Source organism: Scyliorhinus torazame, chromosome 17 (genome assembly GCF_047496885.1).
Source record: "Scyliorhinus torazame isolate Kashiwa2021f chromosome 17, sScyTor2.1, whole genome shotgun sequence".
In the NCBI taxonomy this organism is placed as follows: domain Eukaryota; kingdom Metazoa; phylum Chordata; class Chondrichthyes; order Carcharhiniformes; family Scyliorhinidae; genus Scyliorhinus; species Scyliorhinus torazame.
The window spans coordinates 150,756,351-150,778,405 of record NC_092723.1 but is presented as its reverse complement, the minus strand read 5'-3'; the positions used below and the strand labels follow the sequence as shown (position 1 = coordinate 150,778,405).

At 49.8% G+C, this 22,055-nt stretch overlaps 1 protein-coding gene across 8 annotated transcripts in view; it reads right to left on the bottom strand.

The window, feature by feature from the left end:
- Nucleotides 1-22,055, bottom strand: part of mettl22 (methyltransferase 22, Kin17 lysine) — a 101,675-nt gene that overhangs the window by 67,297 nt on the left and 12,323 nt on the right. For 2 of the 8 annotated variants that reach the window (XM_072481269.1, XM_072481273.1), the window contains exons 2-4: nucleotides 19,716-19,807; nucleotides 18,279-18,422; nucleotides 16,397-16,765 (exon numbers count right to left, since the gene is read on the bottom strand). In XM_072481269.1, the coding sequence (XP_072337370.1) occupies nucleotides 16,397-16,765; nucleotides 18,279-18,384 (475 nt within the window). In that variant the 5' untranslated portion in view covers nucleotides 18,385-18,422; nucleotides 19,716-19,807. The other 6 variants (XM_072481271.1, XM_072481274.1, XM_072481272.1 and 3 more) reach the window with 6 other exon arrangements.

Below are 22,055 nucleotides of genomic sequence, written 5' to 3'. Positions count from 1 at the left end.
GAATGAGACCAGAGGTTATTCAATATGCAGATCATGGAGGTATGCAGCTCATTGGTTGTGCTGAAACAGCTATTGCTATTGTATGCAAGAAGTCCGCATACAGATGAGACAGTCAGGGAATCACTGCAGCGAAATGCAAGTTAAAATGAGGTGCCAGATCTCCAACTTTAAAACAATAGATAAAAACTGTTGTTCAAATTGCTGGGCCTAAGATCCTAAAGCAATTTCTTCAACAGTAGTCTCTACTGTCTCGTCTACACAGACAACTAGCTAAAAGTGACTGCATCAATGTTGATGTCAATATCAGTCACTGTATCTGTTAAAGTAATAGATTAGTAATAGATTCACCTGAGGAAGGAGCAGCGCTCTGAAAGCTAGTGACATCGAAACAAACCTGTTGGACTTTAACCTGGTGTTGTAAGACTTCGTACTGTGCTCACCCCAGTCCAACGCCGGCATCTCCACATCAAAGTAATAGATAGCAGCACTTCATCCGAAGGACAGAGCTAATTTAACAAGTTCTTATTAGCAATGATTATCTTATTAAAAAGCCCTCTCCCCAGAGAGGAGAGATCCCATGCCCCCTTTAAATAAGCTCCAATTCCGCCAAAAAGGCCGTGGATATGGCCCGAGTGGAACAATAACAAAACCACTAGAGTTCATTGTTCCAACTGCTATGTTCAAACCCAGAAGAGTTTACTCCACCAATAATCAACCCGTGTTCTAAAATTGCTTCCAATTTCACATGTTGCAAAACCACATCAAAAGTGTTCTGGAGGTCCCTATAGAGAATATCCATTTCTCTATCCAACTTTATTAGTGACATCCTCAAAAACAATTCTACACGCCCTACCCTTCACTACTCCATGCTGACTCGCTTTGATCAGCTCATATGTATTCAAATACTCGGACTCTCTTCCAGATAAGGGGCGTCATTCTGCGACCCCCCAGCGGGTCGGAGAATGGCCGTTGGCCGCCGTGAATCCCGCCCCCGCCGGTTGCCGAAGTCTCCGAAGGGAGAAAAGTCGGCGGGGCGTTAATGGCGCCGCTGACGTCGGAGAATGGCACGGGTCTGCGCAAGGCAGCCGATTTTCGGCCTGCCGATATTCTCCCTTCCGGATGGGCCGAAGTCCCGTCGACGTGATGACCGTTCACGTCGACGTAAATCAAACCTCCTTTTCATCGGCGTGAACCTGTGCTCCAGGTTCACGCCGACCAGCGTGGAGGTGAGTGACGGCCTGGGGGGTTGGCCGCTGGGCAGGCAATGGCGTGGCCGCAGTCTGAATGTGTGGGGAGAGGTGTGTCTCGGGGTGTGTGTGTGTGTGTGTGCGCGGCAGCGGCGGGGGGGGGGGGGTTTAGAGTGGGCTGGGCTCCGGGGGAGTGCCGGGAGGGGGGTCCGTGCCGGGGAGGAGGATGGGGGGGTCTGTGCCGGGGAGGGGAATCCGTGCCGGGGAGGAGGTTGGGGGGGGGTCCGTGCCGGGGAGGAGGATGGGGGGTCCGTGCCGGGGAGGAGGTTGGGGTCCGTGCCGGGGAGGAGGATGGGGGGGTCAGTGCCGGGGAGGAGGATGGGGGGGTCCGTGCCCGGGGAGGAGGTTGGGGGGGGTCCGTGCTGGGGAGGGGGATGGGGGGGTCCGTGCCGGGGAGGAGGTTGGGGGGGTCCATGCCGGGGAGGGGGATGGGGGGGTCCGTGCCGGGGAGGGGGATGGGGGGGTCCGTGCCGGGGAGGGGGAATGGAGGGGCAAGTGAGTTGGTCCACCTGGTCAGGTGCCAGCCTCCAACAGTTGGACCCATGTGGTCCATGCCACCTGGCTGGGGGGAAGGAGGGGATATGGGCAATGATGACATGTTGTCCTTCCCCCCCCCCCCACCAGGCCGTCATGTTTTCCGATCATCCAGCGATGTTGGCCGCCGTGGCGGCAGCCGCTAATGTCCATGTTGCCCTAGATGAGGAGGAGGAGCGTGCCAGAGAGGCGGCGCAGCATGCCACAGAGAGGCAGGCGGCAGCCGCCCAGGCTGGAGGGACACCTGACCGACAGGACGAGGAGGGGGAGGAGGACGTCGCGGCCCCACGGCAACGGAGGCACCCGAGGGCGCTCCGTGTGTACCGGCCCCGGTAGTCATACCAGGACCTCACGGACCGGGAATGCAGGAGGAGACTCCGGATGAGGCGGGAAACCGTGGCACACATCTGCCACCTGCTGGCACACCTGTCACCGCGTGGCACTGGCGGGGGACACGCTCTCCCCGTGTCCGTCAAGGTTACGGTTGCCCTGAACTTTTATGCAACGGGGTCATTCCAGGCACCGAGTGGGGACCTGTCCGGCATATCGCAGACATCGGTGCATCCGGGCAGTGACAGATGCCCTATATGCCATGGCGCACCGCTACATCCGCTTCCCTGTGGACCGGGCCAGCCAAGATGCCCGGGCCGTGGGCTTCTCTGCCGTGGCCGGGTTCTCCGTGGTCCAGGGCGCGATCGATGGGATACACGTCGCCGTGCGGCGACCTGCAGATAGCAGGGCCGTGTTCACCAATCGGAAGGGGACCTATTCGATGAACATACAGGTGGTCTGCGACCACCGCATGATGATCCTGCAAGTCTGCGCCCGTTACCCAGGCAGTGTACACGACTCATACGTGTTGTCGCGGTCATCCATCCCCGGCATGTACAAGGGACGCCATCCCCGGCTGAGGGGCTGGTTGCTGGTTGCTGGGCGACAGGGGCTACCCATTGCGATCGTGGCTGATGACGCCTGTACGGAGGCCACGCAATGAGGCGAAGAACGGCTACAATGATGCCCATGTAGCGACAAGGGGAGTGATCGAGAGGTGCTTTGGCGTGCTGAAGATGCGTTTCAGGTGCCTGGACCTCTCTGGGGGCGCCCTCCAGTATCGGTCAGATAGGGTCGGCCGCATCATTGTGGTGTGCTGCGTCCTGCACAACATAGCCCAACAGAGGGGCGATGTGCCGCAGGTAGAGGAGGGCGGAGTGGAGGAGCAGCAGGAATAGGCGCAGTCTTCCCCAGATGAGGGGGATGGGGGCAATGGTCAGGGCAGACGGGCTAGACACAGGCGGGTGGCTGTCCACCGTTACCGGCTGGCCCAGCGGGCACGGGACAGACTGATAGCCGCCCGCTTCACTGACTAGATGGGCGTGGGAATCGGGTAGTATGGCCACAGACCGCACACCATGGCAACAGCCGACCACCCACACCCCCCACCCATCCACCCACCCAGCACCCTCACCCCCCTCCCCAACCCCACCCACCCCACCTGCATGCACACCACCCCCCCCATTGCCGATCCACCTGCGGCACAACGGCCGGGCTCACACAGTTGCGGGTGGACGCGTGTCTATTGCAGGCCATGGAGGATGATGACAACCCGCCCTGCATTGAGCTCCTGGCTCCACATCGTTGGACTATGTCTGACCCATGGCCACAGTACCACCATCCACCCGGACCATCCCTGCAGGCGGCTGTGACACTGCAGCGCACGGTCCCGTCCTCTGCCCGGGGGGGATGTTGATGGCGGCCCAGGGGGACTCACCTGGGGCTGAGGTAACACCACCCCTCACACACACACTTGCGCTCAACGTACATGACACCCCCGCACGCTTCGGACAGAGCACAAAGGCAGCTTCTGTAGGTGTAACAGTGACTTTAATAACCAAACAAGTTCATGCACGTGCCCTAGCCCCTAAAACTCATCTGTGCGCTGCACCCGTGCCAACTTACTCAGTGTCTAATTGTTCGGCCTTACGGGCCCTTTGACTACGTCTACGTGGTTCCCCAGACGGTACAGCAGAACTGGAGGTAGACTCCTGTGACTCCTGCCCTCTGACACTGTATCCCTTTGACGGCCGTTTTCTGGGGTGTCCTGGCCTAGATGGGCCAGGCTGCGGCCCGGGCGACTGGACTGGGATGGCGAGCTGCCAGCCTGTCCTGCCCGATGCCCACCCGATGCACCTGGGACGGAAGGGGGGGGTGTCCGAGGTGTCGCGGTGTACCGGGACCTCCCCTACAGGGGGAGCCGGGACGGACCACACCACCTCCTCCTCCCTTGGGGTGCCCGATGGCCCCCAAGCCTCTACATGGGTGGGGGATGCGAACGGACTGGCCATCCGACGCCCCCCCCGACATCTGGCGCTTCCAGTCCTGGAGGCCCGTGCTAGTATCGACAGGGGTCTGCAGGTTTGCAGCCATGGAGCCCAGGGGGTTGGCAAACCCTGTCTGTGACAGTGCGACGCAGGCTCGCACATGGCCACTGGCGCCGATGCCCTCAGTGATGGCCTGCAGAGACTGGGCCATGGCCTGCAGAGACTGGGCCATGGCCTGCTGAGACTGGGCTCTGGCCTGCTGAGACTGGGCTATGGTGTTGAGCGCCTCTGCCATCTGGCGCTGGCACTGGCTCATGGCCTCCTGTGAGAGGGCAGCCATGTCCTGGGCCACAGACGCCGCCTGCACGGAAAGCCCCTGGCCTCGCAAACCGTTCCCCATGTCGGACACCGTCGCACCGATTGCCTCCACCGCGGACGCCACCCGTGCGGTGTCGGCCTGGGTGCACGCATGACCGGCACCACCTCCAGCTCCTGGACGCGGGTGGACTCCTCCACCTGCGACTGCAGCCGCCGCAAGCCGGCCGTCACCCTCTTCGCTCGTCTCCGGGTCGGTGGTTGCATCGGATCTATGTGTGGGTGTGGAAACTCCAGGAACCCAGGATCCATCTGGGCGGCAGACCTTCGCTTGGGCTGGGCTGCCCTCCGACCGCCCGGCCCCTCTGCTGCTCCTACCTCCACCTGCTGTACCGGGACGGCTGTGTTGTGCGCACCAGTGAGTGTACCAGACGCCTCATCACTAAAGTGCCCAACCGAGGTGAGTGTTTCTGCGATGGTGGAGGGTGTTGGTGACAGCAGTGGCGTTGTGTCGTGCTCTTCGTCCCACTCTGAGTCCATGGCACTTTGGGGTGGGGGTTCGTCTCCACCCATCCTCTCTGAGTCACTGTCCGGTATTTCGTCTTCCTGGGTAGTGCTGTCCTGGGTAGGGGTGTCCTGGGCAGTGCTGTCCCGGGTAGGGGTGTCCTGGGTAGTGGTGTCCTGGGTAGTGGTGTCCAGTCTCAGATATGACGGGGGCCTGTGGCTGCCCCCCTCGTCGCTGGGTGGCACACGCCTGCCTCGTCGCTCCCGCACGTGACGGGGGTGTCGTCTCCCTGTTGCTCCAGGTCTCTCCGTCTCCCGTGGTGTGCGAGGGGCATGGGAGAGGGGGGATATGGGGGAGTTATTGGGGATATGGGGGAGGGGGGATATGGGGAAAGGGGGGATATGGGGGAGGGGGGATATGGGGGAGGGGGGATATGGGGGAGGGGGGATATGGGGGAGGGGGGATATGGGGGAGGGGGGATATGGGGGAGGGGGGATATGGGGGAGGGGGAGATATGGGGGAGGGGGAGATATGGGGGAGGGGGAGATATGGGGAGGGGGAGATATGGGGGAGGGGGATATGGGGGAGGGGGATATGGGGGAGGGGGATATGGGGAGGGAGGATATGGGGAGGGGGGATATGGGGGAGGGGGATATGGGGAGGGGGATATGGGGAGGGGGATATGGGGAGGGGGATATGGGGGAGGGGGGATTTGGGGGAGGGGGATATGGGGGAGGGGGATTTGGGGGAGGGGGATATGGGGGAGGGGGATATGGGGGAGGGGGGTTATGGGGAAGGGGGGATATGCGGGAGGGGAATATGGGGGAGAGGCATATGGGGGAGGGGGGATATGGGGGAGGGGGGATATGGGGGGGTTATGGGGAGGGGGGATATGGGGGAGGGGGGATATGGGGAGGGGGGATAGGGGAGGGGGGATATGGGGAGGGGGGATATGGGGGATGAGGATATGGGGGAGGGGGATATGGGGAGGGGGATATGGGATAGGGGAGTTATGGGGAGGGGGATATGGGGGAGGGGGGATATGGGGGAAGGGGGATATGGGGGAAGGGGGATATGGGGGAAGGGGGATATGGGGGAAGGGGGATATGGGGGAAGGGGGATATGGGGGAAGGGGGATATGGGGGAAGGGGGATATGGGGGAGGGGGATATGGGGCAGGGGGGATATGGGGCAGGGGGATATGGGGCAGGGGGGATATGGGGCAGGGGGGATATGGGGCAGGGGGATATGGGGCAGGGGGATATGGGGCAGGGGGATATGGGGCAGGGGGGATATGGGGCAGGGGGGATATGGGGCAGGGGGGATATGGGGCAGGGGGGATATGGGGCAGGGGGGATATGGGGCAGGGGGGATATGGGGCAGGGGGGATATGGGGCAGGGGGGATATGGGGCAGGGGGATATGGGGCAGGGGGATATGGGGCAGGGGGGATATGGGGCAGGGGGGATATGGGGCAGGGGGGATATGGGGCAGGGGGGATATGGGGCAGGGGGGATATGGGGCAGGGGGGATATGGGGCAGGGGGGATATGGGGCAGGGGGGTATGGGGCAGGGGGAATATGGGGCAGGGGGGATATGGGGCAGGGGGGATATGGGGCAGGGGGGATATGGGGCAGGGGGGATATGGGGCAGGGGGGATATGGGGCAGGGGGGATATGGGGCAGGGGGGATATGGGGCAGGGGGGATATGAGGGATATGGGGGAGGGGGGATATGGGGGAGGGGGATATGGGGGAGGGGGATATGGGGGAGGGGGATATGGGGGAGGGGGATATGGGGGAGGGGGATATGGGGGAGGGGGATATGGGGGAGGGGGGATATGGCGGAGGGGGGATATGGGGAGGGGGGATATGGGGAGGGGGATATGGGGAGGGGGGATATGGGGAGGGGGTATGTGGGGAGGGGGTATGTGGGGGGGATGTGGGGGAGGTGGGATATGGGGGAGGGGGGATATGGGGGAGGGGGGATATGGGGAGGGGGGATATGGGGGAGGGGGGATATGGGGGAGGGTGGATATGGGGGAGGGTGGATATGGGGGAGGGGTGGATATGGGGGAGGGGGGATATGGGGGAGGGGGGATATGGGGGAAGGCTCACCCTGCCTGCTCTGACGAGGTCGTTCACCTTCTTGTGGCACTGGGTGCCTGTCCGTGGTGTCAGGGCCGCAGCGGTGACGACCTCTGCCACGTCCCTCCACAGACGCCGGCTGTGGCGTGGGGCAACTCTGCGGCCGAGCCCGGGATACATGGCGTCCCTCCTCTGCTCCACTGCGTCCAGGAGCGCCTCCACATCCCGTGACTGGAACCTCGGGGCTGAGCGGCGGCCAGCCATCCAGTCGGGTGTTCCGGTCGGGTGGGGGGGAGCAGCGCGGCCTTATGAGCCGTCACGCCGCACGGCGTGAAACACGTGCGCAAGCGCGGATCCCGTCACGTCGCTGCTAGCCCATTTCGGGCCAGAGACTTTTGACCCATTTTTTCGACGTGACGCAAGTCGGATTTGCGCCGTTTTTTGCGCCGATCGGCGGACTTTGCGCCGATAACGGAGAATTTCACCCCAGATTTCAATAGCTTCCCTACAATTGACTTTATACCAAGGGGTGCTGTAGTTTCCGAGAGCTAAAATTGGATTTAGCGGGGTCCTTTGAACTGAAGCGGGATCTGCTGAGTCAGCAAATTTCCCGACTCCAGCTACCCGGCTCGGTAGCAAAAATCCAGCCCATGGTGTTTGGTCCTTTTTCACACAACTGATCTTGAACCATTCCCCACTTTTTACCTGAGCAACACACAGGGCCAGTGTTCTCACCTTACTCATTACTAAAGAATCACTGCTATTCCAGGAGCTGGCAAACTCTCTCCATTGTCAGTTCAACCTGACAAAGGTGGTGTAACATGTTATAAGCCATTTTTAAAAGAATTTAAGGTTGGTTCCCAGATCGGAGCTTTAGAACACAGGATGCTCTTGGAAGTGATGTGCGTTGCTGCAAACATCCATTATGGAGCTCACCGGAAAGACATTTCTTGATTGCTTAACGTACCTGGGGGTCTTATAATGTTGGCAAGTACATTCTAAACACACTAATTGTTTGAAACTAAGCCAGTTTCCAGTTTCTTGCCGGGAAACCTAGTTTCAAAAATGTTTTAAAACTTAGGGGAAAGGGATATGGTCAGGATGAATCCTGCATCCCTTTCCTGCCTAAATGATTCCAACTGTAATACATTGGTACTCTGTCCATCATCAACGACAATAAAACCCGAATATTCCCACATCGGGGAACCACATATTTCTCCTACCAAACACTCCTGTATGGTAGACCATAAGTAGATCATACTTTCCCAATACTCCCAGATTTTAATATTCTGCTCCCATTTCTTTCAATCCTTGACACTCTTCTAACTATGATAATATCCTTGACCTGCCACTCCATAATTGCATTTCACAGCACCCAAGAGCTTAGTGTTCACCATCCCCAATTCCCCAGGATATCACCTTTGTTATTCATACAAGCTGCACAACCTCTTCATCATACCTCAGGTAAGCATCACGCATCTAATACAATTTTCTGTATCATACTTCAAAATGCATTCACCAAGAAAACTCATGAGGAAAACAAAATGTCAGCACTTAAATGGCACATTTCAAAGCCAGAGTCCAATATCCATACTAAATAATAATAAACTTTTTGAGTTAATTATCTGGTTAATTTGACACTGTGGCACATATTGACACTTTAACTGAAGAGTAATGCTTTACCTTAGATTTTCTATTCGAGTTACACTGGCTCTCCAGTGAAACATGAGCAAATTTTGGGGCAAATTCTTAAGAATTCTGGGAAATTCTCCATCAGTTCCTCACTCGTATCTGTCAGAAATGACAGGCAACTTGCAATATTTGGGAACTGTACTGGAACTTTTCAAATGTATTTTTCATCATTTGAACCAGAGCAATGCTAGGTACAAAGGATGCTTGTATATCCCAAAGTGCCCACACATTTCTTTTCCTTTTGGGGAATGGGGAGGAAAAAACTCCCAAGCTGATTATCAACCCATGGAGCCACATTATGAACGCTGCTTCCATGGCCAACAAATGCTGGCTCAGAGATAGGGGCACTACTACTGCGCCGCAAATGTTCCATGTTGATATGCGTGAAGGGGCATCTTGCAGTTAAACAACAATAAGCACATGCACCTGATGGCAAAGCTGCATATATTAAAGTGGCTACTTCTATATATGTTTAATTTTAGCTTACCAAGCAACACAAAGGTCATAAAATCATGCAGCACTGAAAAGGGCATTCGGCCCATCGTGTCTGCACTGGTCAGAAGCAACTACTTAATTGTTCTAATCCCATTTTCCAGCACTTGGCCCACAGCCTTGTATGCCCTGGGATCGCAAGTGCACATCAAAATACTTCTTAAATTTTACAAGAGTCTCTGCCCCAACACCCTTTCAGGCAGTGTGTCCCAAACTCTCACCACCCTCTGGGTAAAAATGTTTATCCGCACATCCCCTCTAAACCTCCTTCCCCTTACCTTAAATCTATTCCCTCTGGTCATTGATCCCCCCACCAAGGGGGAAAGTTTCTTCCCATCTACTCTATCTATCCCCACCATAATTTTATACATCTCAATCATTTCCCCACCAGTCTCCTCTGCTCCAAGGAAAACAGCCCCAGTTTATCCAATCTCTCTTCATAACTACCATTCTCCAGCTCAGGCAACATCCTGGTAAATCTCCTCTGCACCCTTTCCAATGCTATCACATCTCCCCTACAATGTGGATTCCTGAACTTCACACAATACTCTAGCTGTGGCTGAACCAATGTTTTATACAGTTCCAGCATAATCGTAAAAAGGTGACATACATACCAGGCTGAGTTAGACCTTGCATCTGTAATTGCTCTCTCCTTGCCACTGCCTCCACACAGACCCCGCAACTGCAATCCAGGAACCAGTGGGCTAACTGCAGCAAAATCAGCAGTGCTCAATGGTGCATTCTTGTAGCAGGGGAACTCCCACCCTGCTACAGCTGCATAGTAGAGGTTCCAGGCCAAAACCTTTTACCACCATTGTGAAATGGTGCATTCCTTGACTTATTCCTTGACTAGCTGAGGAGATTGTGGAGACATTGATGGTGATCTTTCAGGAATTACTGGAGGCAGGGAGTGTCCCAGAGGACTGGAAAGTGGCTAATGTAACACCACTGTTTAAGAAGGGAGGGAGGCAGAAGACGGGAAATTATAGGCCGGTTAGCCTGACTGCGGTCATTGGTAAAACTTTAGAGTCCATTATTAAAGATGAGATTTTGGAGTGATTGGAAGTGCACGATAAAATAGGACTGAGTCAGCACAGCTTCGTCAAGGGGAGCTCATGTCTGACAAATCTGTTATCTTGGAGGAGGGAACAAGGAAGTTAGACAAAGGAGAACCAGTGGACGTGATCTATTTAGATTTCCAGAAGGCTTTTGACAAGGTGCCACATGGGAGGCTGTTAAATAAGTTAAGAGCCCATGGTGTTAAGGGTAAGATACTGGCATGGATAGAGGATTGTCTGACTGGCAGAAGGCAGAGAGTGGGGATAAAGGGGTCTTTTTTCAGGATAGCAGCCAGTGGCTAGACCTCAGGGGTCGGTGTTGGGACCACAACATTTCATGATATACATTAACGATCTGGAAGAAGGAACTGAGGGCACTGTTGCTAAGTTTACAGATGATACAAAGGTATGCAAAGGGACAGGTAGTATTGAGGAAGCAGGGGGGCTGCAGAAGGACTTGGACAGGCTAAGTGAGTGGGCAAAGAAGTGGCAGACGGAATACAATGTGGAAAAGTGAGAGGTTATGCACTTTGGAAGGAAGAATGGAGGCATACACTATTTTCTAAATGCGGAAATGCTTAGGAAATCAGAAGCACAAAAGGACATAGGAGTCCTTGTTCAAGATTCTCTTAAGGTTAACGTGAAAGTTCAGTCAGCAGTTAGGAAGGCAAAGTTAGCATTCATATTGAGAGGACTAGAATACAAAGGGAGGGATGTATAAGGCTCTGGTCAGGCCCCATTTGGAATATTGAGAGCAGTTTTGGGCCACGTATCTAAGGATGTGCTGGCCTTGGAAAGGGTCCAAAGGAGGTTCACAAGAATAATCCGTGGAATGAAGAGCTTGGCATATGCGGTTGAGAACTCTGGATCGGAGGGGGGAGCTTCTCACCCCCACATTGCCACCCACACAAGCTTGCCACCCTCACATTGATTTTGTATACACCTCCCGCTGCCTCAGGAAGGCAGACAGCATTATCAGAGACCCCTCCCACCCATGCATTGCCTTCTTCCAGACCCCTCCATCAGGCCGAAGATACAGACGTCTGAAGACCCGCACATCCAGACATAGGAACAACTTCTTCCCCACAGCCACAAAACTCCTCAATGACATCCCCTCGGACTGATCTGTTCCCTGTAAGATGCCCTATGCTGTTCTTGCTCATGTTTGCTTTGTTTGGCCCCTTGTTCCGCACTGTACCCAATCACTGTTTGTCGATGTACCATTTGTCAATGTTCTCTGTTGATTATTCTTTTGTCTACTATGTACGTACTGTGTATGTTCCCTCGGCCATAGAAAAATACTTTTCACTGTACTTCGGTACATGATACAATAAATCAAATCAAATTTTATTGAAATTTACAGGATACTGTGAGGCCTGGATAGAGTGGACGTGGAGAGGGTGCTTCCACTAGTAGGAAAAACAAGAACCAAAGGGCACAACCTCAGACTGAAGGGTTGATCCTTTAAAACAGAGATGAGGAGGAATTTCTTCAGCCAGAGGGTGGTGAATATGTGGAACTCTTTGCTGCAGAAGGCTGTGGAGGCCAAATCACGGAGTGTCTTTAAGACCGAGATAGAATCATAGAATTTACAGTGTAGGAGGCCATTTGGCCCATCGCTTCTGCATCGGTCCCTTGAACGCAAACCCTACTTAAGCCCACATCTCCACCCTATCGCTGCAACCCCACCTAACCTTTTTGGACACTGAGGGCAATTTAGCATGGCCAATCCACCTAACCTGCACATCTTTGGACTGTGGGAGGAAACCGGAGCACCCGGAGGAAACCCACGCAGACATGAGGAGTCGTGCTGGCTCCACACAGACAGTGACTCAAGCCGGGAATTGAACCTGGCAACCTGGAGCTGTGAAGCAACAGTGCTAATCACTGTGCTACTATTCTCGATTAATAAAGGGATCAGAGTTTATGGAGAGAAGGCAGGAGAATGGGGTGAGAAAAATATCAGCCATGATTGAATGGCAGAGCTGACCCTATGGGCCAAGTGGCCTAATTCTGCTCCTATGTCTTATGGTTTTATCAAGAATAATGCCATAGGAAATTCATTACCAATGTATTGCAACCAGTTAGTTGATCAAAATTTACACCAATGATTTACACTGCATGCTTCTCATCTACAGCTGAAATTTAAAAGCACTTTCCAACCTTGAACAACCCGATTAAACAATTATGTAAACTCTACTTTACCTCCACCTCTTTACTTAACATGTGTTGATCTCACATGCCATTCAAACAGACAGTCAAGACCAAGTGCAAAGGGCAGGGAATAAATGGACCCGATACAGAGATGTACTTCAGTCCCATCTTTAAAACGGTGTTTCAATTCTTAATTTCAGATTTCTGACAAAAATTCCAGTTCCATATTTCAAATGAAAACCGCCTACACAGATGTGTCATGCTATAGCTGCAAGCTCCCTCCAGTGGTGCCATTGCATTTGCTGGGGAAAAGATGTAATAATAGCGTAGCAAGTTTCCAGTATTAATTTAGACATCAAAACTCATCATTGAAAGAGTTGGCAGAAAATGTGCATGTTGTGCAAGATTCATACAGAGATGTAGATCAGATTCAAAGATTTATTTGTGCCTTAAACAATTAGAAATGCAAAGTCAGTCTGACCTGAACATTGATCACATAAATGCACAATGATAAAACCAAGACAGCTTAAAGCAGCACAATAAATAGCAGGAGTAGACACATGGGGCCCGATCCACCGGCCGCGTGCACTCTTGCCCGAGCGCGGTGTGGCTGCTGAATGCTGGGAAAGCCCTCTCGCGGGCTTCCCGGCAGTCTTCACACCTCGTGGGATTCAGCCGAGTCTCGCGAGGCGTCAAGAGTCAGAATCCTGCCCACAAGGGGCGTGACGAAACAGCATGCGCCGAAGCGGTTTTAAACCGACCTCAATGAACTTACCTGATAGCCACCAACATCACGGGATCCACCGGTCTCCACAGTGAGGCCGTAGCTAGGCACTGTTCAGCACTGGTCCATACAAATGTGGACCAGTCGGAATGGCACCCGAGGGGGGTCTCCTGGGCCATTGGAAACCACTGGGTGGTCTAGGTCAGTTCAGGGTGGCCCCCTGGCCCTCCCCCTGGAAAATGGCCACTTTGGCATCAGCTGGCAGGAGCACCATGCCCAGGAAAGGAGGGTGGAGGGGGAGGGGTTTGAAGGGTGGGGTGCGCAGGTCAGGCATGTAGCCTCTGGGAGGTTTGGAGGGCTGATGCGTCGGAGTCCTGGAAGGGAGTGGGTGCTGGAAGGGCGCTTGAAGAGGGGGGAGCCCCAGGTACCCCATAGCGGGGTGTCGGGTAGTGCCCATGGGTGTGGAGGTGACAGTGCCCATGGGTGGGGGTGTGGGGGACCCACAAGCTCACTTAGAGATTGGGCACCCTTTCAAAATGGTGGCCTGATCTCAGAGTTCAGCTCCCCAGTGCTAAAAAAAATTCTAAGTGTGGGCTAAACTGGTGAGAAACTCCCCATGTCCCGAAAAAGTGACTACTAAGTGTCATTGAATAGGGGTGAGGAACTTGCCGGGAGAGCTGGCGGGAAACTCCCTGAAAAACCCGCCACAAATGAACTTCGAAATTTTGGGGGAGAATCGTGCCCATGGCCTACCAAACCTGCTCCACCACTCAATACAATCCTTGCTGATCTTGGGCTTCAACTTCATTTTCTCACCTGCTTCCAATATCCCTTAATTCTCTGCTTGAACAAAAATCTGTCTGTTCCAAGTTGAAATGTACTCAATGATGGAGCAGTCAGAGAATTCCAAAGATACACAACCATTTGAGTGAAGTAGTTTCACTTTATCTCAGTCCCAAATGATTGGCCCCTTTTATCCCTGACATTATGCCCCTGTGTTTTAGGTTCCCCAACCTGTTTAAACAATCTCTCAGTATCTACCCGATCAAGTCCCTTTCGAATTTTGTGGGTTTCAATGAGATCGCATCTCGTTCTTCCAAATTCCAGAGAATATAAGCCCAACATGCTCAGCCTCTCATCATAGGACAACCGTCTCATCCCGGGGACAAACTTAGTGAACCTTTGCTGAACCATCCCCAATGCCAGTATATCCTTTCTTAAATGTGGGGAACAAAACTGCACAGAATAATCCAGATAAGGTCTCACAAATACCCTGTATGCCTGTAGCAAGACTTTATTCTTGTTCTCCAATCCCACATTATAGGTACAAAATTGTCTGTTTTACATTGTATGATGCTTCTGTCCTTATAAAATAATCCATCTCTAACTTGTGTGCTAATATGTATTGTGGTAGGCAGTGTGTTTCTAATATTAATTTGAACAGTTGTCACAGTTCTGTGGTATCACGATATGGGTGATCTCCTTCACAAATCATTCAAAATCTTGCTTACATTTTTCTTCTGTAGCACACAATATTTCTATAATAAACAAAGCAACATGTTTCAGAAAATCCTGATTAAATTTGTCCTATTCATGGTGATTTTATTGCTTTTTTTTCATCCCTGCCTAGGGACTAAATTGTAACCTTTGTGCTGCACTTATAATGGTAGCGTGCTAGGGGGGCTTTTGGGCCAAAGTAATTCTAAAATGATTGTAAGATTGTAAGATGTACAACAGCTCTGCAGTTGATCTTTTATAAAACTAAACAAATGAACATAAGAACAAGAATAGGTCATTTCACCACACAAGCCTGTTCCGCCATTTATTGCGCTCATGGCTGATCTGCAGTCTAACTCCATACACCCATCTTTGTCCCATATTCCTTCATAACTCAGCTAATGTTTTTTTTTTAAAACTTAAGAGTACCCAATTCATTTTCCCAATTGAGGGGCAATTTAGCGTGGCCAATCCACCTAACCTGCACATCTTTGGGTTGTGGGGGCAAAACCCACGCAAACATGGGGAGAATGTGCAAACTCCACACAGCCAGTGACCCAGAGCTGGGATCGAACCTGGGACCTCGGCGCCATGAGGCAGCAATGCTGCCCCACGTCGGCTAATATAAAGCTATTAAGCATAGATTTAAAATAAACAACTAACCTAGCATCTTTTGACATTTGTGGAAGAGAGTTCCAAACTTCTAACATCATTTGTATGTAGAAATGCTTCCTAATTTCAATCCTAAAAGGCCAGTTTCTAATGTTTAGACCGTGCTGCTGTCCAGTCCTAGGTTCCTCAATACTTTCACTCCAACTACCATGTCTGTTCCCCTTAATAATTCCTTCTGGATGGCCTCCTTCTGCAATGTAGAGATCCTATGATTCTAATTACCTAATAGTAAATTTGGGAAGCAGAAAGGTATGGTCAGTAATGTTTTCTCGGTTGGTGTATTGCTATTCCAACCAGGGTGGAAGCAAATATCTGGAGGCAAAAGAATCTTAACAAGATTAAATAGAATGAAAAAATGGACAATAAACTTCTGGTCTGCAGTTGTACTGAGCATCACCAGTCACTTCTGCAAGTGGAGCTTGCACCCTCTACAAACTGGAAACCATTTATTGTTCAATATGCAGCTAAATCTTTTGCAACCTGGGAACATTTATGTATATTTGCAATAAATACTTTGAGTTTTCAAGTACTGGCATTTAAAAAAATTAGTTCATGAGAAAAGTTAGGTGTGGTTACTGGGATAAGGTGGAGGTGTGGGTTAAAGTCGGGTGCCCTTTCCAAGGGCCGGTGCAGATTTGATGGGCCAAATGGCCTCCTTCCGCACTGTAAATTCTATGATCCTATAATATCTTGAAATCATCAAATCACTCTTAACCTTCTAAATTCCAGGGAATATGAACATAGTTTGTGGTAATCTCTTTTTGTAATTTAACTGTTGGAGTCCAGGTATCATTCTGGCAAATCTACACTGCAAACCCTCAAAGACCAATATGTCCTTGCTAAGGTGTGGTGGCTGGAACCATATGTGGACTATACAGAGTAAAGGCACCAATCTGCCCTACAAGATTGTAAAACATAAGCAGGATAATTACTTTACTTAATCGGTTACAAAGTGTAAAAAAATTAAACTTAACGAGGTTCACAATTTCTTATTAAGACAAAGGGCAGCCATTTTATTAGCATGTGCCTGTTCAAACATTCAAAAATGTAATTTGTTCTGTCACATGAGACACCCGAGGCACTTGAGCATTTTCACTGACTTACCTATTCTGATCTCACTGCAAATACTCCAGTCCTCATCATACTCCTCGAAGGGTAACTCTTCACCTTTACGTATGATTGTGGGATTCACTTTCTCTCTCTTTAGATTTGTGTCACAAGAATTAAGGAAGTCACTAGGTCTGCGAATAACATCCAGATCTCCGTCGTCATCCAGCAGGATTTCAGTGGGCACAGTCTCTTTTTTGTCATCAACTTTCTTTTCATTTGCAACAGTATTGCTGCAACCAACCTGACCAGTTGAAGCATTTTCTACATCAATGAGCACTCTGTTTTCTTCATTGCTCAGGTCCCCTATATCGTCTTTGCTGCATACATGAATATTCCGTAGAATTTTGAACTTTGACACAAAAACTGCAAAATGAATTAAAAGAATAATTTAGGATAGCTTTAAATAGTTAACATGCGACATCTCACCAGGTCCAAAGTATTAATGTACATTTTTGCAACACCACCAATGATGTGTTGGTTGCATCAATGTTACCCGGATTACAAAAGTTGGTGAAATTATGAAAAGAAAATGCAAGATTAATTCCTTACATTGATGAAAAATAGTGATGTTTTTTCATATGAGAATTGTGCCAAAAACATTTTTATCTGTTGGAATATTTGGATCATGGCTTGCTCTACTTATTCCTGGCCGTAGTTTTTAGCAGTTACAGAATTTTCTTTTACTTGTCTGGGATGAAAAAGGAGTCAATTCTTTACATTTCAGAAGCTTTTCTTAACATCTTTATTTGGATATAACTACGTTCTTGGTCAGCTTCACACTTTGGTTGGGTAGATTAGTAGCCCATAGAAATGCATAGCACAGAAAGAAGCCATTCAGCCCATTTTTCTCTTTGAAAGAGATATCCAGTTAGACCCACAGCCCCGCACTTTCCTCAAAACACTGTTTAAATATAGTGAATTCAGTTCTGAAAGTTACTGCCTCCACCACCCTTTCAAGCAAAGCATTTTAGGTCATACCAACTCACTTAAGGAAAAATATTCGCATCTTCCTTTGTCTTTTATGACCAACTGTCTTAATTTCATGTCCTTGGTTACCTAAATTACTTCCACTGACACAATTTTCCACCTACCAGCTAATTCAGACAACTTGGTATAAGTCAATGAATCAAAGCAAATCATTCAATTTCAAACATCCTAGTTTGCTGACATCCCAGGAGGGTGGTTTCGATTGGCAAACGTGACTGTGGTGAAGTCTTTGGTCAAGCCTGAGAGAAGCTCAGGACCAAATATTCTTTTGATGGGCAACTCAACCACCAGGAATTTTTAAGCGTGGGTTTGAACTTGGCTGTCAGTGAGTTTAAAGCCGGAAGAGACAATGAGCTAGATCTGGCATTGCCATGTCAGAACTAAACCTCATTATTTCAAAGATCAATGTCATGTTTAATGTTAATACAGGAAAATAAACTTTTTTGGCTTGGTATTAAAGAGATTGTTAAACACTGCAGTTAATGTGAAAATACTGTTTATATCAAGCACGGGTACGTGCTTATAGTTTTAGCCTCAGTCTAAATGAATATTCATCCGATGACCAGGAGAAAATCAGATGGTGGAAGGTGGCACTTTCAGTTTGTGGGGGGTATTAAGGACACTTATGGAAGTGACCAATGACATTGTAACCTGATGTACATCCAGCACATAAAACAAAATTGTAAAACAAATCCATTACATTTTTTTTCCAGATAAAGAAATCATACCTATCTCGAAACAGAGGAAAGAGAACAAAATCAATCTTGATTTTTTTTTTATTGGGGTATCTTCCATTTGTTTCACCTGCCTCAGCAAAATTCCAGAAGTAGTGAGAACAGTCAAAAGAATGTAATGGAAAATACGATGTAACATTATTCTCAGACAGTACCTGGTTGTCCGACTGCATTTAGTCTCACCATTAGGTGCCTAATATTTGGTGTGTACATGTGGACATCAGAAAGCACTGTATCGCTCCTAAATGTGATGGAATCCATGCATTCCCTGTCTGATCCAGCATGGCAGTGGCAAAATACTGCAAATACAATAATATAGAATATTTATAGTACATGCCCAAAATCAATTTAACTTATTGACAAATAAACACCCAAAATCCTGTCAATATTTTAGAAATAATTCTCCGCAGGCATTATTTTTCTAAAGTTACAATTAAGTTATGATTAAATTTGCAAACTGACAGGTGAGAAATATTTTGAATACTCTCAGCAACTTACACATTCAGATGCATATTTTAACACTGGATGAAACTCAGCCCAAGGTTTAACTATTTTTCTTTAACCAATCAAGGAGTATGTTCCACTGGTGTTTTATTTTCGAGGTTTTAATAACAAAGTCAGATAGGGCAATGATTGACTGTTAATTTAATGGTGGTCAAATAAATTAAATGCTACTTTGCATTCAACGTTCCATTCCTTCCACTTCACAACAGTTCATTTGAATTGTCATTTTAAAGTAGTCATTTCATTATCACTACTGCTAAGATCTAACTTACGACATTTCCTATACTGCAAAACGGCTTCCTGAAGTGGGTAATAACATCAAAGAAACCCCATGAAATCAACCACGTGTAGTTTTTTGAAGTTTGCATGTCGTTGATACTTTCACCAGGCAGCAGGTGAACAAACACTTTGCTCTCTTTACAAGGTAGCTGTGAAAACTGATCATTTTTGTGGTCATAACCAATTGGAAAGAGAATTGGGAATCCATGTCACCAGGCACCTGTCCACTTCGTACAAAGCATGCATTTCTGGTTAGCGAACTGATGGGTCCAGTTAGCTCCCATTTGGTATAGAACCATATAATTCCTACAGTGCAGAAGGCCATTTGGCCCACTGAGTCTGTACCGACCCTGGAGAGCACCTCATTTCAATTTAACATTATACTGATTACATCTTAATCATCCACACAAATTTCCTAATGTTTATGCGTATAATACTGATCTGCATCCCTCTCTTGGTCTAAAACTTTTGTTCCAGGCTGTTGCATATTGACCATACACAGATCATTTAAGATTCTTTATACAATATTCCACTTATTCCTGGACTATTTTTAAGTTAAACGCATAGGAGTCATTTAGCGATTGTTTTAGCACAATAATTTCTGACGCTCGCCCCAACGGTCCCACAATGGGACTGACAGTCTGCATATCTGCAGTTTCTGAAAAAGGGCGAGCTGAACGTTGCAGGGCCAGCCAGGTGCTCTGAGTCCACCTGCTGGTCTCTTCACACTTGCCAGACAGTCCAGATTTTTTAATTAAATTCAAGTTTCACCAGCGTTTATTTACAATTTGTCAATAAGCAGTGCTTACATTATGCTGTGAGCAGGATTGCCACCCTCTTAAGATTGCCCCCCGAGTCTCCAGAAATCCATCCCTAATGTCGTCAACACTGCCGCCAGCAACTAGGGAGGAAAGTCACAGCAAGATTTTAAAGTCAGTTTTTTGACCGTTATGTGTTCATCAGTTGCCAAAGCATTGGAGATAGGGTGGCCAGTTTGGCTGGTGAGGCCCTTTTTGCAGATGAAGCCTCTCAGGGGAGAGCTGTGACTTAATGAGTGCACCACACACAGGGGGACCATTTGTCTACAGCAATGAGCTTATTTGTCCCCCAGGTCATTTCAGCGTCAGAGTCATGCAGCAACTTGCTGGCACAGCACACATTTCAGAGGAGAGGGTTTAATTCCAGATGCCATCGTGGACCCGGGCGTTATAAATGCTGAAGTGTGCAGCAATTCCATGCGGTGCTGCTGTATTCCCATTTACACACCCTGAATGTTGAGGGGGGGGAAGGGAGCCAGGACCAAGAGCGGAGACACCTCGGCCGCTTTAACCAACACAATAGTCTGGGCTGTGTGTTTGTTTGCCGGGGGATATTTAAAATCTATCCACAACCGCCGCCCTCACCCGCTCGGTTACTGGGGGGGGGGGGGGGGGGGTCACATCAAACACGCTCCCCTCTCCTCGGCGCTCCGTCATTCTAATGCTCCCTCCCGGCAACTGGGGCCGGGCACTCTCGTTCCTACCGCTGCTCAAAACCAGCCCAGGCCGCACATCGCCCGTTTTGTAAAGTGGGGAGGGGAGCTCCACTTTCCGGAACTCCTCAGTGTCGTGAGGGATCACCAAGGGCCCCGAAGTAACCCCCACCACCACAAACAGTGGCTCCAAATCATGCTGCAGACCACTCCGGCATATTATGCTGAACAAATCCACATGATAAAAAAAATCAGGTTCTGCTGTTTGCAAGTACAGCAGACAGAATCAAATAAATAATGCTGTTTTGTACATAAATCTTCACAAGTCACTAAAATAATGTTAAATTGGTATAGAAACTATACACGGGTGAACTTGGTGTAAAGTTGAAGTTTACAGTCTGATGCTTTTCAGTCTCAATCTATTATATTTTTGCACCCATTACCTGCTGAAAGCTACAGAATCTTTCCAATTACTACGCTGGGAAAATACATGTGTGTGATCATCCTTGTGAGGATAGGATTATGTTTGGTTTTGAAGCACCCCCTAGTGCTTGAACAGTGTGTGGATGCACCCTGTCGAAACCCTTAACATGAAAAAAATAACTGCCTGATGGAGGCACCTTAAGATTGTTGGTGTCTGCTGACGTCCTGTCAGAGGTATTAAAAGTGAGGGTGGTACCAAGTCCAGAGGTTGCGATCTTTGGTGCGTTGGAAGATGCGGGAGCCCAGGGAGTGCGAGAGGCTGATGGCCTGGTCTTTGCCTCCCTGGTGGCCCGGAGACGGATCCTATTAGGATGGAGGGACTCGGAATCCACCAAGTCGGGGTATGGGTTAGTGACATGGCGGGGTTTCTCAGACTCGGGAAAATCAAATTCGCCTTGAGGGGATCGCTGCAGGGGTTTGCCTGGAGGTGGCAGCCGTTCATCGACTTCTTCGAGAAAAATTAAGCTGTCAGCAGGGGAGGAGAGGAGGGGGGGGGGGGGTGGCGGGAAAGGAGGCATGGGGGTCAGATAAGGTCAGGAAAACTAGTGGAAAGGAGGCTGGGGAAGGAGGTCCTGTTTGTGTAAGCCATGTTGGCTGGGGTTTGTTACTGGACAGGGGAATATAGTGGTTATATTGTTTTGTTCTTGTTAAAACCTGATTGTTAAAATTGTTAAAATTATGAATGCCTTAATAAAATATTTTCTAAAAAAAAGATTGTTGGTGTCTGTGGATCCAATCCAGTGGTATTCACTATTTACAGAAGAGTAAGGTTGAAAATTGGAATAAGATGCCCAACAGTGCTCTACAATATAAGCTTCAGTTAATCAGCCACACATCTTTTTCAGCCAAAAGCTTTGTAAAAATTGGGGGCTGCAAAAATTTATGTGGGAGTCAGGGCTTTGTGTCAAAAATTGAGAAGGACGACTTCCGGTTGTGGCTATGCGGAGCTAGGTCGCACATTCGGCATCTCCCGCAAAAATGGACTTTTGGGCTCTTTTCAGGGTCCCCAAAGGCACTTTTTCGACGTTTCCCGGTGTGGGAAGGAGATTATAACAGCTTCCCGATAGTATCTGGCTTCTACTAGAAGCGGGGCGACTATAAAGGTGGTGGTGGACCCGAAGAAGGTGCAAGGGGAGAAGAATAAAATGGCGGCGGGCGGAGACCAGGCAGCGTGGATGCAGTGGGCGGAGGAGCA